We start from the raw sequence: 19180 nt of genomic DNA, 5'->3' as shown, positions 1-19180 counted from the left end.
AATGAGCTTAAGAACTAGTATTATCATATCACAGTAACAATCTACTAAAAAAGAACTTGAGCATTTGGAGACAAAAAACTAAAAGCCAGGAATATCACAAAATTTAATTGTCTATGATCTGGATTATGGATGAGTATATTAGGGCATTATAACAAACTAAAGAAAAAGTTTTTATTTGGAAAATCTTCTAATTGAAGACTTCAAGAATAAAGCATTACACAACATCTTATAGATAAAAATAACTGATTAAAATTATGTTTTTGGTAAATTCAAGCCGCTTTCAAGAGATTTTTATCAGACACAAACATTATTATCACAAAGTCACTCTGTAGGCATGACCACATTAAGAAATTGGAAACCACCTAATTGCACTCCAGAAGTGACAGATTTTCAGGATTAAAGTCTTTTTATAAATGTGCGTGTGGCTCCTGTTAACTTAAAAAAATATATTGGAGTTGAAAATCTCTCAGGCTGAGAAGGATCTGTGTAAAGTAGTTTCATAATAGACTAGCAATACCATCAGACATCAGGGATTAGTCTGTTTCCTTCATTTGAGAGAGGGCCAAGAAATAAAATACAGGCTTTAGATGCTCTTTTGGAAAAACAAAAGTTCTCTAATTATAAGGTGTGATTCCCAGCTGGTATGTCAAATATATATTTCAAAATTTTCAAAATTTTATTTTAAAAATTGGGAGAAGTTCTGACAGTGCTCTGAAATAATCACATATAACCTATATTGACACAAAACTGGAACTGAAATAACTCAAAATAGTTTGTATAGAATTAAAACATAAAACAAAGTTTTATTTAGATAGCACTGTAATCTTAATGGCTCCAAAACACATGAAAAGTTTTTACTCCCCCTTCATGTGATTTTGCATTAAAAAGGTATAACAAAAGCGTGTTTTTATTCATAGAAAATTAAGTCAAACTACTGTTTGATTTATGTAGCTATCACTGATTATTTGCAAAGCCCACTTACTTTGTACTGGGTCGAATCTCTTGACCATTTTTATACCATTTCACCTCCAACTTTGGGTCTGCCAGTTCCACAACAAACCTTACTCTGCCTCCTTTATCAACCTGATATGCAGGGTCAAGAATTTTTGCAAAAGCTGGTAGAGAGAAAAAGCAAAACTATGTCAATATGTGCATACATATGCTGTGAATTTAAATAGTCGATGTATGTATAAGAACCTAAAACTAAATGAAAAATGGAGACTCAAAGTAGAAATAAATTAGGAACCTTCCAAATTATCCTCTATATTTTAGAATTCTGTGTTGATTTATATATCATAATATGGCTTAGCAATTTGAAGAGAACCTACATGTTTTTGAAAGAAACATAAGAGTATTGAAGAGCCTTTAAAAATGACCGTCCTGGTATTGAGGAGGGCACCTGTTGGGATGAGCCCTGGCTGTTGTATGGAAACCAATTGGCCAATAAATTTAATATCAAAAAAAATGACTTCAGGAAATTATAAAGGATCCAGATGAAAGTGAACTCGAAGAATATGCCTATTCTAGCATGATTCCTATCAGGATTATTGGCATTATCTCTGTACTTCTTGTATGTCACAGTTTTTTAACACAGAGTTTATGAGATAAATTCAATGACTCATAAGATGAAATTGAATGCCTTTGACTAATTCAAATAGAAGACTTATCAAAGTTTTGTACTGTGGAAACTTGTCCAAATAGTGACACATATTAAATACTTCATACATATATGGTTAAGAACTCAGGACTTCAAAACATTTTAAATAACATAGAAGATAGTAGTTTTAAAAAAAGGTTATCTTTGAAAGGTCCTAAGCAGAAATTAACTTCTTTTTAAATTTAATAGTTTTTGGGGCGTCTAGGTGGCTCAGTCAGTTAAGCGCCCGACTTCACTCAGGTCATGATCTCACAGTTTCTGAGTTCGAGTCCTGTGTCTGGCTCTGTGCTGACAGCTCGGAGCCTGGAGCCTGCTTTGGATTCTGTGTCTCCCTCTCTCTGCCCCTCCCCTGCTTGTGCTCTCTCTCTGTCTCTCAAAAATAAATAAACATTAAAAAATTTAAAAAAATAAATTTAATAGTTTTTCCCTGATTTTAAAGATAATACTTATTTAGACAGTTTGGAAAATATGTACACCTGTGGAATGCCTCATGGAATTTTTCTGCTTCTATTTCCATCATTGAGACTTTGCCATAGTATTGCTTAAACTCACTTCCTCATATTTTAACATGATATAATAAATACTAGCTTTAAAAAAGTTATTTATCATATACCTCATGACATCAATTCAGAGCTAATGGCAACAATTAGGCCAGTGTGGGGGAAAAGAGATATCAGCTGGCTCTATACTTTGGCATTTAACATGTTTGTGATGACTATATCATCTCAGATACCTCTCAAGAATTAAACTTCTGAAGGTTTTGAAGTTTTGAAATAGTGAGAATGGCTGACTTATGTAAACAAAGCAAAAAACAAAACACTTCTATATTTCTCTGGGTCCATTTCTCACCCAGTTTACAGGGAGGTTTAGAAATAAAGGGCAGATTTTTTAAAAGAAATGGTAAGAGACTTTAAATTCTGCTTGGACATCCAGGTTGGGTGCCTACATAAATAAATAAATAAATAAATAAATAAATAAATAAATAAATAAATTCGATTTGGACATTAACAAACAGTAAACAATAATAGGATTGATATGTTACCTTGATGTGTCACAAAACGGATAACTGACCATGACCAAATAAGGAAACTTTGAAGAGCTTATGATCAGTTTAAAATGTGTCGCTCTTGTTTTTCTTTCTGTAAATTTTAAATTTCAACATCTCAAAGTATTTTTTTTAAGAGATATTTAAAACCACAACAAAATCCATTCACTTCAGATCTCAAGGGAGCAGCATAGCTGTTTTACAACCGCACTGGGTGTGAGAAGTGAATTTCCCAGTCCCCATTTAATGGGTGGAAGAATATGATGGCAAAACAAAGAGACATCGAATCTACTGTAAGTAAGAATCAAGAATTTCAGAGTGAGGGAGATATGGAGTCTGGAGAAAGGGCCACTGAGAAATTCCCAGTGAGAGTGAAGATATTTATTGTTCTGTTACACACTGTATGAGGTACTTGTAAAGTCAATCTCCGTTACCTTAAGTGTTCACTAGCTACCTGCTATCCTCATAGCTACTGATGTGCAGAGCAGTGAACTCCTCCGCCCAAAGCCAAAGGTAAGAAGTGTAACCCCTGCAAATTCCGCCCCATCCATCCCCGCCTCAAACCCAGGGAGAGACAGGAAGCATCCCTGCAAGGGGTTCGCCGTCATTTGTTTGGTCCGCTTTGGAGGCTGGCCCCGCTGCCACCTCCCCCAGGAGAGCTCACCTGCGCTCTTCTTCTCCACTCTGCGCATGCGCTTGAGCCGCCTGAGCATGCCGCGCAGGTCGGTGATGCCGTACTGGAAGGCGATCTTCTCATACTCGTTGGGGTTCGCATTCTTCAGCAGCTCCCACACGTCTACCTCGGGTTCTTCCTCCTGAGGCTTCACCTCCCTAACCGGGGAGAACATTGCCTAATTTAGTAGCCGTCCACCGGCCCCGAAGCACAAGAAAGGCTGGAGTATAGTACCGATTTGTCGGTTCAGTGTTAAAAGTCCCCCTTTTTAAAGGCTGAGTACTTAAAGGCCGCGGTCTCAAGGAAACTTCCATATAGTTAAAGATCAGGTGTGTGAGCTTATATTGACGCTCTCGCTTTCCTAGTTAACAATACAATATTAGGGAGAGAGAAAGGTATCAGGAAGTGTTCTGAAGATGTTTTTACTTATTTTCAACTTGAAAGTTTAAAGAGAAGGTGAGATTTTGAGGAACTTAAGATCAGTTGACATCTAGGCTATAGGCAACTGAAATAATTCGGAAAAGTGGACTAAGAATGAGAAGATTTAAATATTGGTCTATAAAAGAAAAATGATCTCTTTCTACCTTCATTGTATACATTCTAGCTTATATATGAAGACAGTACATACAAATAAGTATTTCAAATCTTAGGATTTTGCAAATTGCATTTTCCTACCATATTAGTGAATGTGTACACTAACCATTTTTTGCTGTTTTATATAAAAAAAAAAAAAATTGACACTGCCAGAATGGTTTTTTTTGTTTTTTTCTTAAATATGATTTTTGTGGATACATTCACTTTTTTAAATATTTTTTTTTTCTAAATTGGCAGGAGAAAAGGAAAATGAGGCCAAAAATTCTCTCATATCTCGTCTTAAAGCACTGTCTTGAAATTTTTTTTTTTTTAAATTTTTTTTTTCCAACGTTTTTTATTTATTTTTGGGACAGAGAGAGACAGAGCATGAACGGGGGAGGGGCAGAGAGAGAGAGGGAGACACAGAATCGGAAACAGGCTCCAGGCTCCGAGCCATCAGCCCAGCGCCTGACGCGGGGCTCAGAGCCTGACGCGGGGCTCGAACTCACGGACGGTGAGATCGTGACCTGGCTGAAGTCGGACGCTTAACCGACTGCGCCACCCAGGCGCCCCTTTTTTTTTTTTTTTAAATTTTTTTTTTCCAACGTTTTTTATTTATTTTTGGGACACTGTCTTGAAATTTTTTGAAAGCAGGTTGGGTATGAATTATAAAAATATAAGTGTTAAACTTTTGTTTTTTTTTTAAATCTTTTTAATGTTTATTTATTTTCAAGAGACAGAGCGTGAGTTGGGGAGAGGCAGAGAGAGAGGGAGACCACAGAATCTGAAGCAGGCTCCAGGCTCTGAGCTGTCAGTACAGAGCTAACACGGGACTCAAACCCACGAACCTCAAGATCATGACCTGAGCCGAGGTCAGACACTTAACTTACTGAACCACTCAGGCACCCCTAAATGTTAAACTTTTAAAGCAAATGGCTAAGGTCCCATGAACAAAGGGAAAATAACTTCTTAGTGTAATTATCAAAATTATGATTCCAAATTTTGATCACTGACTAAAGAACATACAGAAAATATAAAGGACACACATGATATGAGATTTAAAGTACACTTGTCTGTCCTTATTTTAAAACCAATAAATGAAAGAAAAAATCAAGAATAAACACTAGTTTAAAAGCAAAATGTAACTTAAATTGATTTCCTTTGTTGGCTAAATAATCCTGATTTTTAAAGAAAGACTTAGTTGACTGTTTTTATCAGGTTAATTTGGAAATGTTACCGTAACTACTTACTGTGAATAATGCTGGTTTGGGCATGATTTTTCAGGAAAACTGGTCAACACATCTTAAACACCAGTGAGAAAACAGATTCTTGCTATCATGTTAGCAAATGATGGGTTACATGTGTTTGCATTGTCACATTAATTACACCTGTTTCTGCACTTTTTGAGAAAATACTGGATTGTAATCATAGGGAAGGAGAGGAGAATATAAATATTAACATAGAATTTAGGGTGGCGTTAGGCAAGGATGACTTCTAAATATCTAATTTACATTGTCGTGTAAGTCTTTTTGCCCAGTGGAGGAGGATGCTGAGGCAAATCTCCTGGAAAGTGGAAGGAAGTGGGAGGTCATTGGCCTGTCAGTAACCTTTATGGGAAGGACCAGATAACACCATTAGGGAAATGTGCCTCTTAAAAGCTCAATACGCAAGTATTATTTTCATATGTCACTGAAATAATAACTACACACTCTATTAACACAGATAAATTGAAAAGCTTAAGAAAATTGTCCTGAAGTTGGAATATTGGTAATAATTTGCCAGATCTACTAGGTTTACTGTCTGAAAGCAGTCTAAATTTCAAATACATCCTCTAAATATTTTGTAGAAAGTCTTGGAAAACTACAATTAAGATGTGCCTGTGTACCTATGTATAGTCTTTGTATGTGTTTCTTCAACCACTTTATTAGTGCTCTATTTTTTTTTTTGTATTCCAGCCTAAATAGTCCCCTCACTGTAAAAAATATGCCATATTACATTGTGTTAAATTTGTATTTCAACCAAGAAGAATTACATCCACATTTCGAGTATCCTCCCAACACTGGTAAAAGGATTTAAAGATACCAAACTAGATTAAAATGGCAAGAAGAACAAGTCAAATACTAAGACATACCTGGATCCATGATGTGAATATTTATATAAGGGAAGCCAGTATAAAGATCATTGTTGTCAGTGTGATTTCTTAAGTCAGTTTTGTTGGTAGATTCATAAAACCAATCATCCTCACCATTTTTTTTCATTAAAACACCAAAATACACCTTGCTCTACTATCTTCTTAATCTTAGCAAATTTGGTATACACACACCAGTAACCTCTTTCCTAGCCCATCTTTTTCTATTACTTAATTCAATTCCAAATTGCAAGGAGAAGTATTCATTATTTTTTACTTGAATGTGAGGTCAAGGCTTCTACCTGTAGCATTACCTTAACTCATCCAGAATATATCTTTACTTACCATGGTGCCTGTGCATGGCCCTATCTGCATGGTTATATTAAATTACAGTAGGAGAGAAATTCGTCTTCTATAGGCACTACTGATTCCTTTTCAAGCATTGGGATAGACCTACATAACATTCACAGTACTTTCATCTACATCAAAATTTTTATAACTTGATGGTCCTAGTAAAGTACAAAGCAATCACAGAAATTTTATATAGAATAAAACTTTCAAGGATACTTGAAAATTTTATTCTATATAAAATTTCTGTGATTGCTTTGTACTTGAAAGTTTATTCTATATAAAATTTCTATGATTGCTTTGTACTTTACTAGGACCATCAAGTATATATATACTTGAAAGTTTTATTCTATATAAAATTTCTATATATATATAGAAATATATATTTATATGTAAATATATATTTATATTCTATATAAAATTTCTATATATATACTTGAAAGTTTTCTTCTATATAAAATTTCTATAATTGCTATATATATATATATAATATCCCATAACAAGATTTTGCCTAATAGATTTATTCCAATTTAGCTAATGTCTATTTGAAATACTCCAGTTTTGTTCAGGTCAAGGAGACCTTTTGTTGTAGAGAGATGTTGTAGAGAGATATAAAGATATTTATTTTGATAGGGATTTTGCCACACACTCTTGGAGTAGAAATGGTGTCATTGCCACAATGAAAACACATGCAATTCACAAATTAGTAGGAAAACACAATGATTTCTAAAGTTATAATGGTGATTAGTATAGTATATTAAATGAATATAGTCTTATGCTAACAATTTAATTATGAGTCAAAATCATAATTAGGGGATGTGAAGAAAGTGAGAACTGGAGACATGTTTGCTGCCCATTTTGTCTTCAGTAATTTTGATCATTAATTAGATTTCTTTGACTCTACAAACTACTAGTAGTCATTCTTTTTTCTTTCTTTTTTCCTTTTTAATCAGAGCATGGTGTTTAATAATCTATTGTATTACATCTTGATTGATTGATTTGTGTGTGTGTATGTGTGTGTGTGTATGTGTATTATGTCTTTTTATGAATAAAGGCTCTTCAAAGGAAAATGTCACATTTTTGGTGGGAGTGAATATTTGACATCTACTATGAGCCAGCTTTTTACATTTGATTCAAGTAGTTTTTGTTCTCCACGTTTACAGATGTGGAAAACAAATCTCAGAGAGGAATGTAATTTGACCAGTCATGCAGTTTGTAACTGGGAGAGTTGAGACCAACATCCATATTTTTACCACCACCTTTTCCTTCCCACAAATGTGTATTACAGCCCTTTCTGCATTCCAGGCACTGGAAGGCACTGGCACACAGAAGGCACAAAGGAAGCACTTAGTGTTTTCCTGGTTGAGTAAATGATTGCAGGAGGAAAAAAAATCTCTTGTCTTCCTACAGTGTCAATTTGTATTATAAACTGAAGCACCAACTTCCAAAGTAGATTCAGTGTGGTATTTCTGATATGGAATGAGCTGCCTCCGAGGAAAACGTGGATTTAGGTCCCTGCCCTGTCTCTAGCTGTATGACTTGGGGTAAGTTACTTGATAGGTCTGGTCTTTGATTTCTCACCTGTAAAGTGAGGAAGGGTAAGTTTCACTTAGGGTCGCTTCATATACTATTGCTTTAAATAAATTTGGGGAATTAATAGATATTATTGAGACTAATGATTATTTGAAGTAGCCAAAGAGGGAAAGGTATATTTGATACTGCCAACGTCTCTTGATTGGCTAATATCCACTGGTAATTAACAAATTACCAATATTTATTAAATTATTAAATATTAACAATACTGTTAATATTTCTGTTCTCAACCTCAACTTTTAGACCTGGGGGAATTTTTCATTCATAAGGACTTGAATAAAGCCATCCAACTAAACTGAGAACAGACACAAGTCCATTTTATTCTACTTGTAATTTGTTGTGAAGTGTATTTATACACATTTCTTTAGTAACCATAGAAAGCACTAAAAGTAATAAAAAGTGAACCTGAAAAGTTAATGAAAACTGATATCAATATTATATATTATTAATTTAGAATCATAGTTTTATGATTTATTTGCACATTTGGTAGGTAAATAAAATCTCAGCAAATATCAATTTCTTTTAGTTGTGCTATAATAAATATCTGAATATGTATAGCTTTATACAAAACACATACATAATACATTATATGATTATGTATATGCATATATGGGGAGAAATCCTATAAAATTGTTATGTACTGAATATCCATAATGAAATCTATAAATTTTATTGTAAGAGAACAATGTTAGGGAGTGTGACTGATAATACTAAACATTTATTTCTATTTTACTAATTTATCTCTAAAATGCATATTTTTTGACTTCTAAACATTTTTAAAATAAGGATGTATCCTATAATCAATACTGTGTCATAATAAACACTTTGGAGCAATGTTTTCATTGCTTGCTGATTTATAAAACACATATATTAAAATGAATGGTGTCTTAGATTTGATGAAATACAATCACAAATACTATTTTAAAATAGGTCTTCCTTTAAAAACATTATATATATATATATATATATATATATATATATATATATATATACACACACACACACATACACCTGCAGACTTTTACCAAAATTGTGAAACTGAACTGATTTTTTGGTAAAATATCAAAGGCAGGAGAATAGAGGCTCTAGTTATTTGATCATGCTTGAAATGATAGAAATTATTAGAGAAATCAGAGGCTTCTAGATATTTAAGTCTTCTGCCTCAGTTTTCAGATCTCCTCATCCCCAACTAAGAAAACATGTGAAACTCATGAAAGATTTAAAAAGAAGGTTAAAAAGCATCAACTAAAATCTTTAGCAGATTAGTATGCTTTGGTTTCTCTGTCTCTTTCTTAGTTGACTCTGTGTTATATTTTATAAGCGAAACACGTTTTAAGAAATGAGAAATTCTTCGAAAAACATCCACTTTAAACTTGACTTCTCTCAGTGAGTGTCTAAAAGATTTCCAGGCCACAGCGCCTCACTCCATCGCTCGGTTCTCACCTACGTTTCAGGAGACCACTAAAGTCAAGCTCCCCTGCATCCTCTTGACCTTCTCCACTGTCATTAACAAAAAAAAAGCAAATCTGGGTTTAATGCTGAGACATATACACAACAGTTTCCCCCAAACACTCTACATATAACGTATATGCAATTTTGTACTGGCACACAAGTCATGGGACTAAATCAACACAAACTATTTCTTTTCACACAAGTGACATTTTAAGTTTTGGGGTATGTACTTGTGGAAAAGTAAACATGAAGAGCTTGTGTTACTCTATGATTTCAGAAGACACATTTTTGTAGATTGCATATATAAAACTGCTTGGATTTGTGTTAAAACAGAGTAACACAAATGCACTTAAGCCAAGCAACACAAAGTACTTTGTTTTTCCAAGTTTGGGGGCTGTAGAAACATACCTGTGTAAAAAGCAAAGGACTTTTGCTGATCTCTGTTATTGATGTCAGAGATTGGCTTGGAGAACGAAGTATACCAGTGTCAAATATATAAGTACAGAGCTTATATTCAAAGGTAACTTCTTTGTGTCCATCAATAGTTGAATCAGATAATGTGATACCAACATAACAAAAATGGAACTAGTGCAGAGCTTTTTAAAAGATGCATTCCTTTCTGTTTTAAAGGGAAATCATTATAAACTTTTCATTTTCTTATTGATATTTATACCTTTTCAAATGTATTTTTCAAAAATTTGACTTTGAATTATTGATGATCCCTTTACTAGGAATACTTTCCTATAGAGAAATGCATCTTAAATTAGGCATGCAGCCACCTTCATGATTTCGTAGAAACTCTAAATAGAAGCTATGGAGCTGACATTTAAATGGCACTACATATTTACTTACATGTTTAATTTTTTAATGAAGATTTTGTTTCCTGCTCTTTACAAATGTTAGTTATGGTTTCTAAGAAAAGAGTCTGCGGGTTTAAAAACAGTGTGTATAACACGTAAGTTATAAGAATTAAACTCAAATAATGTGTTCCCAAAATTTCTTTAATAGCAGGTATTTAGAGAAGACCTTTTGAAGAAAACACATTTCTATTCTTTTAAAGCACAAAAATTAGTAGATTATGTCTCCCTTTCTTAGAACTATGCTCATAGGATGAGCATAGTTTTAGACCTACGCATTTGCTGATCATGGAGAAAGGGAAGGTGGAAGAAAGTAATAGGATTCGAACTTATGACTTAAAAAAATAACAACTTATTGGTCAGGTAATATTAAATATATTTTAAGTAATTAAAATTTTCATTTATTCATAATTTAGGAGAGAAATATGCCTTTTATTAACAGACTAAATCATTGCTTTATGATAGGTTGGGATGATTTTCCTTATCAACAAAACTAAGTGGATTCAGTCTTAAGAAGAACAAAATATTTGCTCTCATTAATGAACTTACATTATGGAAAAATTAAGTACAGAGAGTAAGATAATGTCTGGAAGGGGCTAGTTACATTTCCTGTAGACTGGAACTTTTTTTGTTTTTCATTTTTCTTCCATGTCCCCCAACCCCCAATTTTTCAGCCTTGGCAGTTGCAAAATAAATCAAATGGGTATCTATATTTTGCCTTTCTACAGTATTCTTTATTCTAGTGGACTCAGTGGTCTTTCATTTAATAATCCAATATTTAAATAGCGCTAACTTCAATAAGTCACTACTTAATTGTGGAGAATGGCTCCATAAGTAATTTCTAGATGAAAAGCAATATAAATAAAAGTTTTCTGACATTACTCAACTGATGCTATATCATTATACATCTTTCTTGGACATTTGGTGGAAAATAATGTAATTAAGGACAAAGTCACACGTGAAGAGACTAGAAGTGTGTTTTCAAAAAAATAGGAGCTTCACTATGACCAGAATAATCTAAAAAATGATCAGTATACATCTGATTTGAAATTAAACCTACAGCTTTTCTAGAACACTAACCTTTGGATACATAGTATGTTTGACAAGAGTGAAGAGGTGCTCTCATCTGGAAGACAAGAGTGTGGAGGAAGGGAATATGTGTTTGAAAACCCTCCACTTGCACGTTATACCAAAGCTACCTACATTCCCCTTTTGAAGTTACCTTCTCTTGAAAGCAGATCTGATGTCAATGTTTGGAGTAGTCCCAGTAGATTCTTTGAAAGGAAAGAAAACAATAAAATAAATACCCATTAAGAAGGCAATTTTGTGCTCAGTTCCTTTCCAGGCTGTGGGTATTCCTCAGATGGAAGGAACGCCAGGTGGAGTGGGGGATGTCTCTCCTCCTGGATGGCTGAGCGGCTGAGGCATCATACCTCATCCTCCCTCACACAGAATTGATGTGGGGACTACAGGAGGTACCATATCTAGCTGTCATTCTACCTGCCTTTCCACTAGAATTACCTGAAGAATTAAAAAAAAAAATCAGCTTCTTGATCTCCTTGCTGGAGATTTTGATTCACCAGATAAGGGACAGGCACCCAGAAATTAATACTCTTCAAAATCCCTTCAGGTGATTCTCAGAGATTCCTGGCCAGGTTGAAGAGGCCCTGCTCAGGACCAGATTCCCACTTGATACAGAAATCTCTACAGCACGTCCATGATCACCCAGGCTTTACTTGGCGTCTCTTGAAATGGGGTTTCATACTCTTTCCAGGCTGTGTACATAGCTTTAATGAAAGAACTCATGCTGAAGTTAAGTAAAAAAAAATTTTTTTTTCACCTCCTCATAACTCCTACCTTTAGATTCTGATTTGTCTGAAACACTTTCGTGTGACAGCACTTCCCCTATTTATCTGTTATGGATGCCTGGCCTCGTTCACACCATATTCAGCTGATTAGGATGTGGTTTCTGGGTTCTTCATCCTGCTGGGTACCTTACTCCAGAAGAGAACCAGGTTGATGTATGGTGCCCATGGCCAAAGACATTACTCTAAATGTGGAACAAGTAGCATGTTGCGAGAGTAGTGTTATTTTCTAAGCCTAGATCCTATTCCACTTGTTATAGCCCAGTATTAAATTACACCAGCTTTGTTTCTTGTGGCTTTATCACACTTTGGATTCATCTTAAGTTTATGATATTTGCCACCAAGTCCACTTTCTGTTTGTATACTTATAGAAGTGGTTTTTTCCTAATCTACATGCACACATTTACATTTACCCTATTAAATTCACTCTGGGCAGCACACAGAACATATGGATGGAGAAATTCCCCATCTGACATTAGTCCTTAGAAGAGAAATCCTCCCTTCCACCTGGGTATCCTGACATCCTTGGTACCATATGAAATTATCCCCCAAACTTGAGTGGGAATAAGTTGACCCAATGAAACAGGCACATTCAGTAGAAGAACAAATGGCATCAGCCCTTATCCAGAAGATTGAAGGAATACAGATAGCATGGACAAGAGGTACCTAGCAGTAAAATCCCCTGAAACTCCATTTTTAAATTGCTTCATAACAATTTAACTCAGCAGGCTTGCTGAGACTACCACAATCAGAAACACACACAGTTTGAAAGAAAACTTTATTTTCAAAATCTCATAGTATTAAATGACCCTCTTCTCCTCTATCCCCTCACATCCCATGGGGGAAAAAAACCACATCTATCCAGACAAGAAGACTTTCTTACCATGTACTTCAAGATCGAATGTGCAGCTGTCAAACTTATCCTTATAGGTGACCTCGCACCTGTAGTTTCCTGCATAGTTCTCTTTGGCCTTAATGATCTGCATCTCAAATGTGTACATCTGCAACAAAATGCATCCGGCATATTTCAGCCCCACCTTGCCAATGGACAGAAGCTATCACATCTCAGATATTTTTGAAATTCCTCAGCATTGGCTTAATGTTTTTTATCTGGGAGCTCCAGCACAGTCAACATAGGAGGGGGTCAATGTGCTCCCCAGCCTCTGGCACAGCAGGGCAACCAGGCTCAAGTATAGGCACTAGGAGTGGTAACTCTAGAGAATTTTCTGGGGCTGAAATCTCTCAAAGCTGAACCTCAAAATGACACAGAGGGAATGACTGAACTGAACCCTGTGCCAGGAGATAAGGGCCATACCCGGGTTTGCCTTTCGAAGGTTTCCTTCAGCTGAAGGTGCTTCCCAGCTTTGCTGGCCAGATCCATCCATTTCCCTTTGAACCATTTGATGGTGGGTTTTCTGAGAAGGTCTTCAGCCTTGACTTTGGCTATAAAGGTGATATTTTCACCTAGAAAAAGCACAAGCAATTCAGACTGTGGCGTAAAAAGTGCCATTAGTTTTGCTCTCAACTGGAAGGAGTTACACAGGATTGCCCTGCAGAGGCTGTGATGTGACTGGTGCCCTGATTTTTTATGCATGCCCTAGGAGTTCTTAGGGTACTCCAACTTGTTCTGTTTTTGAAGTTATGAGGCAGAAAAGGAGCAATGGGTTAATAAGGAAATACTTTTTGTTTGGCTTTATCATGTATAAATGAAATAAAAATGGAAAGCCTCACAAATGTATGGATTTTTTCCATCCTCTTTATTAGGCAAGATGATGGGAAGTCTGGATTTACATGACTCAATGTGACTAAATAAAATTGATCTTTTTGAAATAAAACTACTTATCCATTTGTATGGATTTTTGGGCCCTAAGGACATAAAAATTCTAGCCTAGCATCCAGCCAAGCACTTTGGTGTCTTCTAGAAATACAAGGGGAACAAATATTTCCATCCACATGCAATGTACTCCTATATTCTAGACCTGAAAGAGGTCATTTTAGAATATAACCAGTCAGCTAGGTGGCTCATTTGTTCTGATCACAATATGTTCCTTATAAAAACTTATTTTGTGAAAATTCCTGGACCACTAGGTCCTCTCTAACTTACCACCCTGTTTATTTCCTTCATGGCACTTGGCTTTCGTGATTATCTGTTTGTTTAATTTCTCATTGTCTGTTCCTCCCATTAAGACTGTAAGTTCTGGGGCACCTAGGTGGCTCAGTTGGTTAGGAATCTGACTCTCAATTTTGGCTTAGGTCATGGTCTCACGGTTTGTTATGTGGAGCCCTGCCTTGGAATCTGTGTTGATGGTGCTGAGACTGCTTGGGATTCTCTCTCTCTCTTTCTCTCTCTGCCCCTGCCCCACTTTCTCTTTCTCTCAAAATAAATAAATTTTTTAAAAGATTGTAAGTTCTGAATTCTCACATGTTATACTAGTATTCGGGACAGTGTCTAAAACAGGAGGTGTGTAATCAATATTTTTGGAATGAATGTCTCCAAAGTGAACCCTCTATCCCACTAGTTTCTGCTGAGATACTACTTGTTATCATATGGTATGTGTGCAGATTTGTAATCATCTTATGGAATGAGTATGCCTCAATGACAGCAAAACTGGCTCAGAGCTTTAAGATACACCAGACATTGTTCAAAGCACCTCACAGGTAGTATCCCCATTTTACAGATGAGGAAAGTGATGTGAACCCAATCTGACTCCTGAGTCTAGGAACTCAACAACTATGTGCTAAAGGTTCCTAAAATGATAGCTTTCACTCTCCGTTTCAGGTTAGAAAAATGAGAATCTAGTATATAAACATGATAGAATAGTATTCAGCCATAAAAAGGAATGAAGTACTGACTCATGCTACAGCTTGGATGGACCTTGGAAACATTATGCTATTGGAAAGAAGCCAGCCACAAAAGGTCACATATTGTGTGATTCCATTTACACCAAATATCCAGAGCAGGGAAATCCATAGAGACAAAGCAGATTAGCCAGGGGTTGGGGAGGGGGAGGGGACAGAGAATGGGCAGTAACTGCTTAGTGGGGTACATGGTTTCTGTTTGGGGTGATGAAAATGTTGAGATAGAGGTGGTGGTTGCACAGCACTGAGTGTACTAACAGCCACTGGTTGTTCACTTTAAAATGGTAAATTTCATGCGGTGTGAATTTCACCTCCATTTCAAAAGGAAAGCAAGATTTAATGCTTGGCACTCACCAACTTTCACTGATCCTGTTTGAGGCTTCTCCACAAAGAGGGTGGACAGCTGGGAATTGGCGTTCTGCTTGTCTTGTTCCTCCGCAGCAGGCGATTCGCCAAGAGACCATTCTATTGAGAAGAAAGAAAGGAAAGGATCATTTCAGGGCCAGATCCTTCTTAGGCAGACTTACCTGGGTTTGTCGTTCTTGTCAATGCTGAAGCTTTTCTTTGTCTAATAAACCTGGATAAATATAACATCATTCTTTCCATCCATCTCCCCTGGCGCCATCAGTAGAGTGACAGATTCCCATTCTTACAAGGGGTGCCTCTTCCATATAGAACATTTTCTAATTCCTAGAAATAGTAAAACTTTTCAGGTAGGTTGTTACTATGTGTTTGTTGGCAGCCAGAGTTTCCCCGTCCTGTCTGTCCCCTAACAGATAAATAATGATGGGAAGTATATTAAAGCAGAACTGTGTCATAATAGGTGAATGACTATAATGTGCCACGTCCATACAACAACAGAACTGGAAAAGACTAAAGGAAAAAATCAGTTTGCTGGTCAACTGAGAAGGGCTAGGGCCAGACCTAGCCTGATATTTCTAGATTCCTTGCTTTTATATGATTAGATGATTCCACTGGATTTGCATAAATGAGGCGGTAGTTTGACAATTAAGTATCTGATCATGACCAGCAGGCACAAGTTCCAAGAATACTAGGTGCATCCTGCAAAGGGGGAAAAACAGAAAAAGAAAAATCAACTCTGAGGCTTTCCCATGAAGAGAGAGAAGCTGAAAGTGAAGTTTATTTTTATTTTTTAGGTTGCACTCCAAGTGCTAGGCTGGTATTAATCAGTGGTCAACTCCAGCAAGGAGGGCAGGAGAGAGAACTGTAGACATTCCTTCCCTCTGTCTCCAAGAGCTAAATGCAGAGAAGTTCAGTTTCAGCCACTTAGTAACTGGAAAAAAAAAAAAATGCATGGGTTGCCAACTCTCTGTTAATGTTTCTTGAAAAGAAGGAAATGTACATTTAGTTATTTTAGTTTTCAGGTAACAGTCATGCTATCCTTAGAAATCATCATTTTCACAATGAAGTTATACAATGTAGTTACATGATTACGTGTGTGTGTGTGTGTGTGTGTGTGTGTGTGTGAGAATGTCCATGATATTCATGGTAAGAATGAATTATGGCCATTCATATTTGGAATAAGAGAGCAGGAATTTGTATTGTTTTGTTCCTTTGTATACCCACAAGTGCCTACAAAAGTGCCTGTCCCTTTAGAGGCCCACAGTGGGATTGTAGTGAGCCCTTAACACGAATTTGTCGAGTGAATGTACGACCTCACAAAATTGTAGTGACTGCTGACAAGATACATTTGGAGGTTTTTACAAACTGTAAAACAGTTCTAGAGAAGTGTGAATTATTCTCTAACTTTAGCATATCCCCAATATGGAGATTTTCAGTTTCTTGATCTCTTTGTATTTGCTAAATGTTAAAAAATGATATCTACAATAAAACAAACAAATCTGTGATATATGTGGCTAAATTCCTGTATTTGTGTGTGTGTGTGTGTCATGCAAAATTAATCATTTCTCAATACATTAGTTTTCTTGTAAGAAGATTTGTAATAAAATATTGCTTTTTTTAAAAAGCTACAAACAGAATAAAACAAAGATTAGAATTAAAACAGCTTCAAGAAATGAGGTCATTAGTGACTATATTAGGATGGGGTCGGGACGCCTTACTGCAGGCGAGCGCTCACCTGAATCTTTTCTTTCCAGGGCCCGACTACCCACACCTGAAAGGAAAGTGTGATTCGGATGATACAAGGGCAAGGGGTGAAAATGGACAGCTGACTCCAGCCTTCTTGGATTCCCCTAAACCCTGTCTCTCCTCATGATGGGGAAAAAAAACTAGAAATCGTCTTGGGGGAAAAAAATAGAAGTCAGCTTGTTTGGAAAATTAGTAGAAGAACAATAATAAAATAAAAGAATTCAAATATCTAAAGAACAGGGGACAAGGGCATATAGCTGGAAAGGAAAGAAAACCATTTTTGTCCTTAAAATTCATACCCAAGATTTACTAATCTTATTTATTTCACAAAGAAAGTTTCCTTTCATTTAAAAAAAAATCACCATTAAAGCCCAAGTTTTCCCTGCTGGTGTTGGCAGAGGCAAAAGCTGGTGACCCCGCATTGCACACTGTCTCATCAAGGTTCTCTGCCTTTCCTTTTTCTTTATTGTCAATTAACAATAAATTACAAAGTGGGGGTAAGGAGTTGGAATCATCCTAACCTGGAGGCAGGGCACTAGGCGTGGAGGCTTCCTCTTCATCTGAAACAAGAAATAGGAAGAAAAAGTCAAGAAGAAAAGGACTTTGTCCTGCAAAAGAGAAGTCTCCTGCAAAAAGAGAAGGCTGAAAAAAGAGAGAACACACAAAACACGCTGAATGATGAGTCAGCCTTAGAAGACTCGGTACCTGAAAGATTAAACTCAGTATTACAGACCAAAGAGAAAAATAAATAAATAAAAGCGTGAGAGAATAGAGCAATCCAGTGAAAGTGCAGATTAAGAAATGGAGCTCTGGGCAAAAATTTCATGTGACTGTAGGTTAGGAAAAAAATTAATGCTAAAAATTGAACCTTGACAAAATCAACAACACAAGTGTTTTAGAGTTCTTATTTTGTAACTAAAGTCAGTGTCAGATATAATTTGCATGCCACAGTCATTTGAACATAAGCATAAAAAAGCATAAAAAAGAGAATTTGTTCTCCCCTGCCCCCCAAAACCTTGTGACTAATTCCCCTTTTATATTTAGGAGACAAAAGACAGCACTAACTACATTAATTAAGATAAATCAGTTTGTCATACTTACTAAGTTTACCAATATTTATTTTAGGAACTTTATGAGTATTTCCTCATGATTATATTGGTATTGGCCAAATGCTGTGTAATTTAAAAAATATTTATGAAAACACATTTGTAAAATTCAAAACATGCTTTAGAGTGTTCATGTGCAGAGGCACTGAATATTCTCCTTTTCTAAACTGTCTGAATTTCAAAGGGTCTTTATAATTTTAGATGCTTAAATAGGCATTCGGTGTTATCTGAACCTCTGCCCCTCCTTTCTCGAAGCGTAAAAACTAATGTCGGTGTAAATAATAATAATCTTTGTACTTAAAACACTAGAATAATTGTGAATTTCAAAACAAACTTATGACTATATAAAATAGGATACAGAAAATACATGTACATGGCTGTTAATTTTAAAGTGCTTAAAAATTCCTGACAAAAGGTAAAATAGCACATTTTTATATAATATATCATAATTATAATTATAATATATAATATTATATATAATTATACATAATATAGTCTATTAGAATATTTACTACAAAGATTATTTACTAGCCTGAGATTTCTTTTCTAAAACTGCCAAACAGGAATATGTTTTATTACTTTTTAACAAAATAACTAATGTAATATGTCAAGAAACTTGATGTCATGTCTTCAAAATACAAGAGGGGATTCGCTGAACACTGGGATTTGGGATTCTTCAGAGGAAACTTTCTGGGGTCAAAAAAGCTTGGAAAATGCTAAGCTAAATAAAGTCAAATGTATTTTATTATATTGTATGGATGTGCTCTTACTGAGGGGTATCGCAGACTTCTGTATGCTAATGGACACTGGCACTGAGGGGTGGAGACAAAAATGATACAGCAGTTAGCCCTTCCCAAATTTTGTTCACTTTTCAATCCTTTTCTCCTGGAACATCCATTAACATCCACAAAACCG

At 35.7% G+C, this 19180-nt stretch overlaps 1 protein-coding gene across 9 annotated transcripts in view; it reads right to left on the bottom strand.

The window, feature by feature from the left end:
- MYBPC1 (myosin binding protein C1) overlaps window positions 1-19180 on the bottom strand; it is an 87666-nt gene that overhangs the window by 42105 nt on the left and 26381 nt on the right. For 6 of the 9 annotated variants that reach the window (XM_060656617.3, XM_060656623.3, XM_060656626.3 and 3 more), the window contains exons 4-12: window positions 17681-17719; window positions 17149-17184; window positions 15405-15515; window positions 13507-13655; window positions 13075-13192; window positions 11549-11600; window positions 9461-9517; window positions 3367-3533; window positions 983-1115 (exon numbers count right to left, since the gene is read on the bottom strand). In XM_060656617.3, coding sequence (XP_060512600.2) covers window positions 983-1115; window positions 3367-3533; window positions 9461-9517; window positions 11549-11600; window positions 13075-13192; window positions 13507-13655; window positions 15405-15515; window positions 17149-17184; window positions 17681-17719 — 862 coding nt within the window. The remainder of the gene's footprint in view (window positions 1-982; window positions 1116-3366; window positions 3534-9460; window positions 9518-11548; window positions 11601-13074; window positions 13193-13506; window positions 13656-15404; window positions 15516-17148; window positions 17185-17680; window positions 17720-19180) is intronic. The other 3 variants (XM_060656621.3, XM_060656628.3, XM_060656624.3) reach the window with 2 other exon arrangements.

This window comes from Panthera onca, chromosome B4 (genome assembly GCF_046562875.1).
Source record: "Panthera onca isolate mPanOnc1 chromosome B4, mPanOnc1 haplotype 2, whole genome shotgun sequence".
Taxonomy (NCBI): Eukaryota; Metazoa; Chordata; class Mammalia; order Carnivora; family Felidae; genus Panthera; species Panthera onca.
The sequence above is the reverse complement of the archived record's forward strand: the minus strand, read 5'-3'. Positions and strand labels throughout refer to the sequence as shown.